Source organism: Notothenia coriiceps, unplaced genomic scaffold (genome assembly GCF_000735185.1).
Source record: "Notothenia coriiceps isolate Sejong01 unplaced genomic scaffold, NC01 NC01_scaffold00023409, whole genome shotgun sequence".
NCBI classification, from domain to species: domain Eukaryota; kingdom Metazoa; phylum Chordata; class Actinopteri; order Perciformes; family Nototheniidae; genus Notothenia; species Notothenia coriiceps.
Window position 1 is genome coordinate 15,701 of NW_011356110.1, and position 13,965 is coordinate 29,665.

General features: G+C 42.7%; 1 protein-coding gene across 1 annotated transcript in view; it reads left to right on the top strand.

Moving 5' to 3' along the window:
• LOC104954485 (ephrin type-B receptor 3-like) overlaps positions 1 to 13,567 on the top strand; it is a gene marked incomplete at its 3' end in the record, with an annotated part of 28,375 nt that extends 14,808 nt beyond the window's left edge. The window contains exons 4-12 of the mRNA XM_010781600.1: positions 1,900 to 2,235; positions 5,329 to 5,453; positions 6,392 to 6,548; positions 7,263 to 7,371; positions 7,625 to 7,677; positions 8,323 to 8,445; positions 9,149 to 9,396; positions 12,454 to 12,669; positions 13,418 to 13,567. Of these exons, the coding sequence (XP_010779902.1) occupies positions 1,900 to 2,235; positions 5,329 to 5,453; positions 6,392 to 6,548; positions 7,263 to 7,371; positions 7,625 to 7,677; positions 8,323 to 8,445; positions 9,149 to 9,396; positions 12,454 to 12,669; positions 13,418 to 13,567 (1,517 nt within the window). The remainder of the gene's footprint in view (positions 1 to 1,899; positions 2,236 to 5,328; positions 5,454 to 6,391; positions 6,549 to 7,262; positions 7,372 to 7,624; positions 7,678 to 8,322; positions 8,446 to 9,148; positions 9,397 to 12,453; positions 12,670 to 13,417) is intronic.
• Between the last annotated feature and the right edge of the window lie 398 nt (positions 13,568 to 13,965).

Below are 13,965 nucleotides of genomic sequence, written 5' to 3' on the forward strand. Positions count from 1 at the left end.
GGGTTACAGGAAGTCAAAGACAGACAAGCGAAAGCCTCGTCTCACCTGGGCGTGAGAAATAGTCGACACGCGTTCCGAGAGCTCATTCGTTGCCATTTGGCGGCTCAAGGTTAAAAGCTTGCCGCCAACGCTTGATAAACAGCTCTCCAGGGCTTCAGCCGGCGGTGGCCATGAGGAAGTGTAATTTCCTCCCGTTAGTTAATCTACAGGCGGCCATACTCATTAACACCATTCAGACCCAACGTGAGCCAACACTGCCACGCTAACATTAATCACTCAGACGTTTCATTTCTTACCCGCTAACGGAAGGAGTCTAACACGAGAGGAGACAATGGAAGGTGGTGGAGGGTGGGGTGGGGGGGAGGGGGGCATTAGTGTATCGAAAACAGGAGAATCACCATGCCCTCCAAAAGAAGTTAATGGATTGAAAAAAGACCGCGTGGGTGATTCAGCACCCTCTTCCAAAAGGAGCAAAATGAAAACAAACAAACGGAGGAAAATGATGATGCATTTTCTAAAAGAAGTGAAATAAATCAGATCGCAGGGCCTTAAAGGTCTCGCTGAATTATGAGACAGAGAGGAGGAGAAAGAAAAAAAGGAACGCATTTTCATCTTATCTTTGGCTTTTTATTGCAGGGCTATAGAGCTGCAATGTGGGGGCCATTAGCCGCGCTGATTTCCCTCAAAGTGCCATTGTTTGGAATTAGGGGTGGAAGTCGAGTTCAAACTGAAAGACCACTTAGCCTAACCAGTTAATCACACTCCATCGCTGGCTGGGATTTTTTACGAGGCCCTCACGCTGACGGGACAGATGTTTGCCAGACACCCCCACTTTTACACCACCAGTTAGGAATGCGGCAACAGTAAAATATGGGGCTCTGGAGGCTGATATATCCAGACCTTTTGCTGCTAATCCCTTTTATCTGAGTCCTTCTTTAGTGTGAGCTTATGCTGGTTTATCCCTAAGACTCCGTATCAGCAACCTTCGCCGTCACGCTCTGGAATTCAAATGAACCGCTCGGACACGTCCTATATATTTTTCCGATATCCTTTGCTAATATCTCTGATGTCTAATTGTTGACAAAGTATACAGATTATTTACTTGAGTAAAAGTACCAATACCCCCTGTGAAAATACTAAATGTTCTAGTTAAATTACTACAGCGACAATGGTACTTAAAGGTCCCATGTCATGCTTTTCTGGTTATTACCTGTCCCCTTGTGTGTTATGTAGCTTTTTCTGCATGTAAACGGTCTGCAGAGTCACAAACCCTCAAAGTACACCCTGTAGCGAGTAAAACTCTAACACAGAAAATACCTGTCTATGCTGCCCCAGAACGCCTCGTTGGAGATTTCTCTTTTTCCATTGTTTTCTTTACGACGCACCCCAGACCACGGCACAACCGACCTCAACTACGCCGTAGCGATGACTCTCATCGCCTGTCACAATCGACCCAATTAAAGGACGAACGACGCCAACTCCAGACGTTCTGTCGCTCTGTAGCGCTTACCTGCGCCCTTCCCCCCCTACGACTCCCCGACGTCGTGGGGGTAGACGCTCCGAGTGATCGGTGGGCGTTGGGGGGGGCGTGGGGGTTTGCGTGCGTGGATATCACATCGCGCGGTGTCAAAGCGGCGACTCTCTCCACACACACTCCTCACAGGTGCCTAACGAGGTGAACCCATATCCCGTGCCAGTGNAACATTTATATCACCATAGAGGGTGTACGCACTGCATAGGGAACATAAATAAAGCCTCACTTGTGTGTTTTTCTTATCCGCCTGCCCACCTTCTTAAACACCTGTGTGTGTGTGTGTGTGTGTGTGTGTGTGTGTGTGTGTGTGTGTGTGTGTGTGTGTGTGTGTGTGTGTGTGTGTGTGTGTGTGTGTGTGTGTGCAGCGATCCCCAAGGCGCCTCGCAACGTTATATCCAGCGTGAATGAGACCTCGCTGTCCTTGGAGTGGGAGGAACCCGAGGACACGGGCGGGAGGAGCGACCTGGTCTATAACGTGGTGTGCAAGAAGTGCCTGAGGGACCGCAGCCCCTGCACGCGCTGCGACGACAACGTGGACATCGCCCCCCGCCGGCTGGGGCTGAGGCAGAGGAAGGTGGTGGTGAGGAACCTGCAGGCCCATACCCGCTACAGCTTCGAGGTGCAGGCTGTCAACGGGGTCTCTGGGAAGAACCCCATCCCACCCGTCTACTCCACGGTCAACATCACCACCAACCAAGCGGGTATGTACTTTTTATCAGTTTTTTATTTCATTTAGCTTTTATCCTTGCGACTTACAATAACTGCAATTAAGATACAACAGCAACAATCCTGCAAGCACCGTACATTAGATTAGGTTCATTGGCTCCAAATAAACCAAACCATTTTAAGGTGCTACATACATAATTTTGAATGTTTTTTTATTGGCCATGATGCAGTGGAAACAGAAGAGTGTTTAGTCAGCGGCGGAAGATGTGTAGACTTTTTGCTATCCTGGTTAACATTTATGTATAAAGAAAGCTGGACACTTCATTGGGTCCTCGTTCTTTCCTGAGAGTTGCTCAGAGGCGCATGAATGCAAAATGGCCTGACTCTCAAGAGAAAAATTATCTGGGCCGTTAGAGCATGAGCACTTTCATTTTCCCTAAGCCCCGCCTCCAGTCCTCTCTGTCACGGCCCGCCGCTGTCAGTCACATGATGGAGAGGTAAAATAACTCAGTATTTTACAACGTTTAAACCCCAAAGATTTAAAAAAGGTATATTCCGGTGAATGTAATTGATAGTTAATTTAGTATATAAGGAAAAGTATATTTAGGACCAATGAGGTCACGGACTGACACTGAAGTACTACTTTAAAGGTCCACTATTATACTGTTTGTCAACAATATATTATAGGTCTCAGATATATACAGAACATGTCTCTGAAGTGTTTGGCTGGAATTACCAAACAGATCACCCATTGTAGCATCTCATAAACCCCTCTGTTTCAGCCCTGTTCCAAAAGTGCTGATTCTGTATCTGTAGCTTTAAATGCTAATAAGTTGCTGCTGGCCACGCCCCTCTGAGAGATAATTAGTTTGAAAAAATACAGTGGTGCTCTAGGAAAAGATTCAGATGATAAGGTGGGGGGGTGTTAACTTGGTTGGTTATTGGCCAATGGTTGCAAAACCCAAAAAAACATTGTGACATCACAAAGTGAGTGACCAAAATCTGATCAGACAGGTTTTAGATGGATCAGGACAAAAACAGAGAGAATCTTTTCTCGTGAAACTTTCTAAATCTCTTAACACAAAGGAGACACATATTTACGGATTAAAGACTTGAAAAAGTGGATTTTGCATAATAGGTGACCTTTAAAGCAGATGTGTGTCTCTGAAGTTGGGCTGAAACGGTGGAATCGTTTATCGAACAACATAAAGGGCCGTATGAACAACAAAAGTAAAGTATTGGCAGCTGGGATTGAGTAAAGGGCAGGTAAAATAAGACTTTCTTCTTACTGCTCCTTTCCATCATACGTTATATGAACTGCTCAAATAAAAATAAAAAGTGAATTGTTAACCATTGGTTAAAGTTGTTGTTTCACCGCTTGGCCACTATAAATGTTTTTCTCCACCGCTCAGTGCATTTCCTGAGCTCGTTCCACCATTTTGGAGTGGCCAGCCGGTTGACTGAACCCTACTAACATGTAGGAAGGACCGGATCCATTCCCAGTACAATAGGCCAGTACCAATGTCCTAAAGTGTATTCAGGCAGCTACTAGTAACCAGTGAAGAGATCGGATATTCTTAGTAGAAGGAGATCTATCAATACCATTGGATGTGTGCACGGACCAAGTTAATACATAGAGATGCTCCCATCAATACCACTTAACATCTCAATGAAACGGGCTGGTTAGTGGGTCCAGCGTTCAGTCAATGTGAATGAGTGTCCTAATGAGTATCCAGACCCGTATTAACACCAGCAATAAACATTGAGAGGTAGAGATGGAAAACTGTCCAATGCAGCACTTTTTGAGAGAGTGACAGGAAAGGCAGGTAAAGAGTTAACATATATTTAATATCTACACTGGCAGCATTCAGCAGTCTGTCAGGCAGGCGTCTAACGTTACATCACTGACAATGTCACCTTTCAACATCATTACTTAATATTTGCAGCGTCATCATCACCCAAACTGCTCAGCACCTTTCACAGACTGTAATTACTCTCCCAGTTAACCTGCACTTAATCCACCCTGCTGCAGTTTATGGAGCCAGGACAATGACTGTCAATTGAGTCAATTTCAAGCCTCACAAATCAATAATCTGCAGAACAGTGAAGGTGACACGTGTACCGTTTTTCTTAAACCGTTCAGGTTGGAGTATTTCGAATAATAATTATCTTACTCTGATGGTTTGTGACTTTGAAAGACAAAAATCTTGGCAATTTAGAAGATGTGATACCCCTAACTCGCAACTGTCCAGTACCTTGAAGACACAATATGTAACAATAATATCAAAAAATGACTAGAACTACGTTATGAGTATTGTTGAGTCATGTACTTACTTTATCGCAGGTTTTCAAAAATTCTCAAAAATAAATCCTTAATTCTAATCAAGGTAACAATCTGTTTAATTTGGTCATATGTTAAGGTATTTATCTGAGCAACTCCTTAGTGACCGCATCAGCATGGGGTTGTCTGACGTAAATTGGCATAAATAGATTTTTTATTTTAAGCCACATTGATACTTTGGTCGGTTTTAATTATTTATTTTAACTGGAAGAAGGATTTAAGTAATCAGATGCCTGGATCTTAAGTTATCGTAGCTGAGAAAACGCAGAAGAGAATCTCCAGAAAAACCCTGATGGAAAGGGCTTTATTCAGTGTTTTTATCAGTTTAAATCACCTGGTCTGTTTGATTTGGAGAAGAAGAGTCCTCTGCGGATTATTCAGCTCCAAGTGAAAAACTCCTGATGGTCTGGATCTTATTTTATCAGAAAAACTAGCTGAGCAATCATTAGTGGCTTCTGGGCTTGCAGCCTCTTGAAGACATCTATTTTCTGTTTGAGAAACACTGATTTCTAGCACTGAACTGCTTTATCAGTGTTTTTCCCATTTTAATCACTTGGTTTGTTTTGGAGACCAAGAGACCTCTGCAGACAATTTGGCTTTCGGTTAGAACTTCCTTTACAATGAAAAATAAAGGAATCCAAACCGGGAGAAGCTGATTGGAATGACAAACTGCCACGATTCCACACTACTCTACTATTCCACTCAACTCTGTCTTTTTGTGTCTCGGAAGAATTTTGTACGCTTAATCTGTATTGTTAACCGTGTCTTCTCTGATGTCCCTCTGCAGCACCTTCAGCAGTGCCCACCGTCCATCTGATGCGCTCCACCTCGGACACTCTCAGCCTTTCGTGGCTGCCCCCTGAGAAACCCAACGGGGTCATCCTCGACTACGAGATTAAATACCATGAAAGAGTAAGGTTTGACTTTTTACCCACTGCCTTAATGTAGGTCACAGTGCCCGCCCTGTTGACTCTAAAACATCTTATTTTTCCGCCTTGTGCAGAGAGAAGCATTTTTTATCAATGCTGAAAAATATTATATTGAAATGCGATGTGTGTGGGGGGGACTGGTAGATTCTAAAAATGTCTATTGGTAAAGAGTATGGGCCGGTCCAACTCAGCAACTGGTGATGTAAGTGCTGCAACATTGTTATTGATTAAATTATCTAGTGAAGTGCTGCAGATATTATATGGCCATTTTATAACTGTTGATGGTAAAGACCTTGCAGGGTGTTTGGACTGAAAACAGCACTGCATTAAAATATTGCTAGGGTCTGCTTGGCATCACCGAGGTCAGTTTTTAGTAAGTGATCAATTTCTTTGAAGGCTTTATAGGCGGGAAAGATGCATTTACATATATACAGTATGTGATTAGCTAGCTCAGTGCTTTGCAGATTGAATTAAATTGCAGCAAAAGTTGAGCAACAGTTTAACTTGTTGCTGGGCAACCATGCATTTAGAATTTGAGAATGTAATGATCGATAATCAAATAATAGCAATCTTTTCCACAGGTGAAGATTACAGGATAAAATATTATTTACATAATAAATATTAACTATTGTTCAAATAGAGAGCAATAACGTTAGCTAGCAAAAGCTAACATTAGCAACCGGAGATTTGGTTCGTTCTATACAAAAAAAAAGCTCAAGCAGTAAAACTTCTTAGTCTGAAATAAACAATAATGTGTTTACCGCTCATGAAATCAACTTTAATTTGTAGGATGAACATTGTGTTTCAAAATCTAAATAGTATTACTACATAATGCTAACTACAAACTTAAATATAGATTCCTCATCTACGAGCCCTTTGAAAATCATCACAACACCTAACTGGTCTGTTCTTTGACTCCAGGGCCAGGCGATGTCCCACACTGTAACATCCCAGCACAGCTCTGCCAAGGTGGAGGGGCTGAGGGCCGGCTCGCCCTACGTGGTGCAGGTCAGAGCTCGCACTGTTGCCGGATACGGACGCTACAGCAACCCCATGGACTTCAGCACGAGCCTTCACAGTACGGACACTATCTCTCATAAAGGGCTGTTTACACCAGGAACAATGATAAATAAGAGAAGCGTATATTAAGAGCTAAATTGTATGTGAGTCAAGTAAAAGTTCAATAATACCAATGGCAACCTCTTTTATCTCCAATGTGTTTACCTAACCCTTTTATTCTTTGTTTCAAATTTGAACTTTTCCCAGCAGATTTTGGAAATAGCTGACTTCATGTGGAATTAGCTAACATGCTATTTCACTAAATTCAGTTACTTGTCTATGCTGATTGATTTAGGAATGGAACTTTTTTTTCTATGTGAATTTGACAACATAATAAGCACACCACATTGCGGAAATTATGCTAACAGTCGTGCCAAGCTATGCACTTTAGCCCCAAGCTACGTGCTTAAGCCCCAAGCTTCCAAAGCTAGTGGATATACCATTGCTAATGTTCAGCACTGTGGCTGTGGGATGGTCTCTGCCGTCCACTTGATTGAGAGTTATTTTCTTATTTCTTTTAATGTATTTTGGCTATTTTTAAAGTTATCGTTCTTGGTGTGGACAGCCTAAACAGTCTGTTCTTGATGTCTGCTGGTACAACTTCCTTAATAAGGGGTTCTGGCTTAGTAGTTTTTATGGTGGCCATTACACTTGTGGGACAGGCCGCCCTTTAATCTTTTTAGTGTTCTTGGTGGTATTTAATCATTTGTGTTTGTGTGCGTTAATGCTCCAGGTGACCCTCAGAAGTCGGTGCAGGACCAGCTGCCTCTCATCGTCGGCTCGGCCTCCGCGGGTCTGGTGGTCATTGTTGCGTTGGTGGTCATTGCTGTGGTCTGCCTTAAGTAAGTGTTTGATGTTTTACTACTCAACTACATGTTTCATTTTATTAGACACTGAACATAGAGGCTCATTAAACTTTAACATGCTTTCAAAAAGAGCTCTGCCAGAGAAAAAAAAATGGAGAGTCTCTTCCTGGCAGTCTGAGATTTCATCTGATGGTCGAGTTAGATATTAGTTTAATTTTCTGTAAGTAGACAGGGTCGAGACTGATGAATGTGAATGTGACTTTTGTTTGTATATGTTGCTTGTTTACAGGAAGCAGCGCAGCGGCTCGGAGCTGGAGTACACAGAGAAACTGCAGCAATACAGTGAGTCCATGTGTTCAGCTCTTCTGGTGATGCCAGTACAGTTAACCAACTGATTCAATCAATTATCCAATCACCTGATTGAGTCAGAGAAACATTTTTACAATTTTCACAGAGGAAGTCCAGACCATGTTGTCTTCCTGATTACTGTAATGCACTACTTTGTATATGTGAACTTTATTAGACATGTTGTTTGGACATGGGAGTGGAATCTGCCCTTTAACCTCACTCTCAGCAGGAATGCAAATTCTTACCAAAAATGCCAAATGAAAACAAATAAATAAGAAAAAAATAAATAAAAAATACAAAAATATGATTAAACCAAAAATATATTCAAAAAACTACTGCTACAGATAATTGACCGATATTAGATAAGCAAAAATCGGCAACTTCATTGATAATTGGTAAATCGTGGTTACATATAATAACAAAAATCTTTAATAAGGAAATCGTTGGTTTCTAGACTGACAGAAAGATACCAGCTTTGTGTACTTGCAATGGAAATGTTTTCATTATTTTGTGACATTTTATACACAAGCGACAATTCGATCAATCAAGCAAATAACAGGCTAATATCGTTTTTCTACATTTGCCATGTTGTTTTCTTTGTCTAGATGATAACATTTCTTATTAATTTTTTCCTCTCAGTTTCTCCGGGTGTCAAAGTCTACATCGACCCATTCACCTACGAGGACCCCAACGACGCCATCCACGAGTTCGCCAAAGAGATAGACATCTCCTGCGTGAAAATAGAAGAAGTCATCGGTGCAGGTACACCTAAGCCGCTTGTTTTTGTCTGATAAGCTGGGAAAGGTCTCAGGTTTATGAATCATTTATCTGAGCAGGAGGGTGCCATAGAGCCTCGAGGTCTGTTCTGTAAGAGAGTCCTCTCTGGAAGAAGCGTTAGGATTCAAAGAGTGCATGAGAGCTGCTAGTGGGAAGGATTGAAGTAAAAGTCTCCTCTGAAGCTCTTCCCCCTCTAGTCTCTGTTTTTTTTTCTTTCTCTCCAGTGGCATGTTGTGTCCTAACATCACTTCAAATGACAGTCTGCTCCTGCTCGTTCAATCTTCCTCCTTTTTTTTTATCTTTCTTTCTCTTTTTCTCTCCCCTTATAAACACTCAAAGACACCATTCGCAAAACACCCAAGTTCCTGGTCCGTCCCCTGTCTCCCTCCACCGCTCCCAGGTTCCACTCTCACTCGATATGGGCCACTCCCTCTCTCCCCAACATCTTTGACCCCGGAGCCCCCGGCCTCTCCTCTTCTCTTTTCTAATACCTCTCCCGCAGTTGAAGCCGACCCTCAACTCTTTCAAAAATCAGCTCCTTCACTCCCGAATCCGACCAGTAACGTTCCCTCTCCCCGCACTTTTCCCCACCCCCAACTTCCTCTTTCCGTCAACCCTTCCTCTGATCACTCAACCCCTCTCCCCCTCCATCACCCTCACCCCCCCCACCTTGTTCTCTCAAACCCAGGTGAATTCGGCGAGGTGTGCCGCGGACGTCTGAAGCAGGCGGGTCGCAGGGAGATGGTGGTGGCCATTAAGACGCTGAAAGCCGGCTACACCGAGCGGCAGAGGCGGGACTTCCTGGGCGAGGCCTCCATCATGGGCCAGTTCGACCACCCCAACGTGATCCGGCTGGAGGGGGTCCTGACGCGGAGCTGCCCCGTCCTCATCATCACGGAGTTCATGGAGAACGGAGCACTCGACTCCTTCCTCAGGGTGAGCGTCACAACACCTCCGACAGAGAACATTACTTTTTGTTCCTATCAAAGCGGAGAGGAGCGCTTACACACAGAAAGTCACTCACGACACCTCTGCGTTATCAGAATGTTTTACTCTCTTTTTAAACACCCCGAGGCGTTTACTTGCCGGCTGATAGAGATTAAATGCGCAATATACCGCCTGGAGACAAGCATGGTGTCTTTGCCTTGACGTGACTGAGTGATGCTGACAGGAGCTCCAATGCACAAACTCCTGGTGGATAAACGCCACACGGCAGACCTTTGGATACGTTTGCTTCAGTGTATTCGAGTCTTTGTTCAACTACAGAGCACATTACTGATCAGAGATTACGGTTCAGACCATCCACCTACACAAAGCACTGAACAAAGGCAGGATGAGAAATGAGGTGTCACACAGTACATTTAAAGCTGCGTGGGGGCTATTACGTATCATTTACGTTTAATCAAATGTGTTTTTCTGCGTGGCTGCACTGTAAAGAAGTCTACTTACTGTAACAGTTAGGCTGGGTGAGGATACTTAATGCTGCTGGTCGATCGATTGCCAAGCTGCTGGAACAAAAAAGCAGTTCATCTTTAAATGGTGTACGGCTACCGTTTCAATAGATGATGAATCCATGATTTTGATGAGCCTTGACATTGCCTCCTGTCTGGACAAAAAAAAGCTTAATGGCAAAATACATACAATACCAGGGCTTGGTATGTTGTCTGATATTTTTTTATACTAATTAGAGCGGCAACAATTAATCGACTAATTGATTAGACAAGTATTTTCATTATCAATTTATCGCTCAAGTAATTTCAAGCAGAATGTCTGAAGATATCTATAAAATATCTATAATATGGAGATGTTGTGCTTATTTTTGTTATATAACATATAACCGTGAATATCCTTGGGTATTGGACTGAAAAAAACTGTATTTAAAGAAATATCCATGGATCTTGAATACTGTTTATGAAAATGTTCACTATTCTCTGACCTTTTTGACCAAAGATTAATTTATTTATCTAGAAAATGTTCAGCACATTAATCAATCACTTATTAAAATACTTAAATGTACAAAATATAAAGTAGAAACGGGAGTCATTTGAACGATTTTGGTAAATCCTTTATACAACATACACTTACACGCTAATACAAAGAAACCTATTTAATAACATTAGTTAGTTAAAATACAAACAAAGATTAAGAGCCTTCAAAGCTAAATATTACTACTTAACTGCAGAGCTCATTCATTCATACAGATAGAATAGAAATGGTAAAAGGCTATTTTTTTTATGTACAATCCTAGGCTTTCACCAACTAGCGATCCAACTATTGTTGAGCTGGCCAACCTTTACTATAGTGTAAGCTGCAACCAAACAACCTACTTACTGTGCCTTTAAATAATGTATACACAAATGTAACTCCCTAGAATGTGTCAATAGTTTTCTTTTTTCCTCAATTCGTTTTTAGCAACAAAAACATACAGCATATGTTACACTGCTATGTTTTAAATCACAACTGTGGTTTATTGTATTCTCTCACACAAAAACTAAAATGTAACACAAGGGCTGAAAAGAGCCTAAAACATTACTTTTCTTTTCTTAGACTGAGAAAGCTCATTTGCAATCGCTCCAACCATTAATTTCATTTTCAGTTAATCCAACTAATATCCAGCCAAACAGTCAGTTATCAATCATCCTGTTTATGAGAAGTCATTAAATACATCTGAGAGTCCAGCCTGAGCCTCTTCCTGCTTCTCACCCACTCCTCTCAGTCAGCTGTCCCACAAATAACACAAAGAGTCTGCGGCCTGTGCTGTCCTCACCCCCGCTCCCGCCACTTTCACACTCCTCTGACTCAGACCAGCAACCCTATAGAGTTAACTCACACACAGACACATACACTGTCCATGTGTGACACACACTCTCTACTGCAGCTCCCCAGAGACATGGACACACTCCCGTCTAAACGACATATGCACATGTAGAAACATTACACACACACACACACACACACACACACACACACACACACACACACACACACACACACACACACACACACACACACACACACACACACACACACACACACACACACACACACACACACACACACACTGTTTACACTTCCATCCATTCCGGCTTATTTGCTGTCAGACTTCATTGGACTATGCCGACTACAAAGCAGAATGTTTATGCTTTTGTCAGGTCACGCCTTGTGTTCTGTGCTGTGTAGTAAAAGAAAGGATTGATTAAAAAAGCAAAAACATTTATTATCAGGTCATGAAAGCAGTTTGAGCCTCGCCCAATCCATCTTTTTTTACATCAGCTGATTGTGTATTGACATTCGATTGATTGGTTTCAATTCACACACATCAGGCTTCCCGTGAGGCTTCGGCACGCTGGAGTTCTGATTTATTACTATGTGGAGTTCATCCCACTGTGTCACGCTTTGCAGGCGTGGAGAATTGTAAATTAAACCCTGAAAGCCCCTAATCTCACATTTGTTTCATGCTTCTCAAATGTTAACATAAAAGGGCACAAAAATCCTACAAAATCAGGCACTTTAAAAACGAGAGAAGGCTTTGAGCGACATGCCATTCTAATTCCGTCGACGGGACGATTTCGCTTTAATGTTCGCAAGCGTGAAAAATGCGAACAAAGCACCGCGCTAACATCCGTGCGCCGCCTGTACCTGGTTTGTTGCAGAGTGGAAGCAATAACCCCCTGCTGTCGTCTGGTTCTGATTCCAGCTCTGAAGCTCCCTTTCTGTTGTCTGTGTGTCGATATAAACCTTTATGGGTTTAGCAGGACACTAAAGAGTCTAATTAATCAGCTAATTGGACAGCATGCGTGAAAAGGTCAGCTGTCAGTGAGTGTCAGGAGCAGCCGTGAAGCGTTATGACAGATGTCATGTTTATGTGGCCTCAGTGACTGATCGGCTCTCTGGTGCCTCATCCTTATCTCCCCACCCTCCACTTTGCAACACATCCCCATTTTTCTTTCCAATAACCGCATGTTTTCTCTATCTCCCGCTGTGTTCCTGCAGCTGAACGACGGGCGCTTCACCATGACGCAGCTGGTGGGGATGCTGCGTGGAATCGCCGCGGGGATGAAGTACCTGTCGGACATGAACTACGTGCACCGAGACCTGGCCGCCCGCAACATCCTGGTCAACAGCAACCTGGTCTGCAAGGTTTCCGACTTCGGGCTGTCCCGCTTCCTGGACGACACGTCAGCTGACGCCACTTACACCAGCTCCCTGGTGAGGGCCTAATTCAGCTCGTTAATCCCCTACTTGTTTCACACGTGCATAATGGATGCATGTGTGGCTGTTCATGTGTGCCAATATTTGCGTTAGTTGTTTGAAGTCTGTATGGCTTTTTGCTAGAGGTGGGGGAAATACATTCATAGGGGAATGGAATTATCTGCAAAGATTCAGATTGCATTTTTTAAATGTTTTTTCCTACAAAAGAACCTTGCTTGAACATAATGCTACTTACAGTCTTGTAAAAAACTAGTATCGTATTATAAAATACATGTTTTGTTTACAATTTACATTTTTATTAGCCGGTTTCTCAGCAATAAAATGCATCTAGCCTATGAATCGAATCATTGGAGAAAAACATTTTTGATTCATAAGATTCGGAACTGTTTCATTATTTCACCAAAAGCATTTTTGTGTTTACCTTTAAAATAATCTAAATGTAGTTTATAATGCCATTGCCACAGGCATCCTGCACAAAAATACAGTTCATTATCTTTGAAAAAAGTTCAAAGGTGTTGCCAGCCTTCAAATTGTATTTATGTCAGAGGCAGAATAAAAAAAGAAGAAAGTATACTAAGAAAGGAAAACAATTAAAAAAACAAATACAAAAAAACGGACTGTTCAAATCAATCCATATTTAATACAATCTGTAGTTGATGCCACCCCTGTGTGTGTGTGTGTGTGTGTGTGTGTGTGTGTGTGTGTGTGTGTGTGTGTGTGTGTGTGTGTGTGTGTGTGTGTGTAGGGAGGGAAGATTCCTATCCGGTGGACGGCGCCAGAGGCCATCGCCTTCAGGAAGTTCACCTCCGCCAGTGACGTGTGGAGTTACGGCATCGTCATGTGGGAGGTGGTGTCCTATGGGGAGCGGCCATACTGGGACATGAGCAACCAGGATGTAAGTTAGCCAGATAATGTCATGGTGCAAACATGAACCTATAGAAAGTGGGTCAAATACCTGGAGGCAATCGGGAGGATCCTTGAAAATGTTGAGGCTTCCATGTGGTCTCAAGTGTCAATCAACCCCAAAGACTGTTTCGAACATATTCTAATGAATATTCAGGAGGTTTTATGTTTAAGTTAAGTGCCGGCTGAGAGCTTATTTTAATTTCCAGCGGTACACATTGGACCTGGGCCCGCTTTACTGTCTTTATCTCCTCATTGCAGAGGCTGGTGCAGCTGTGTCTGTGTTCTATTTTAGAACTATTCTATTTTTTTTTAAAACCACTTTATTTACAGCCCTAGCCTGCCCACCCTCTACAAATCCATACTGCAAAGCCTCCCTCACACACAAAG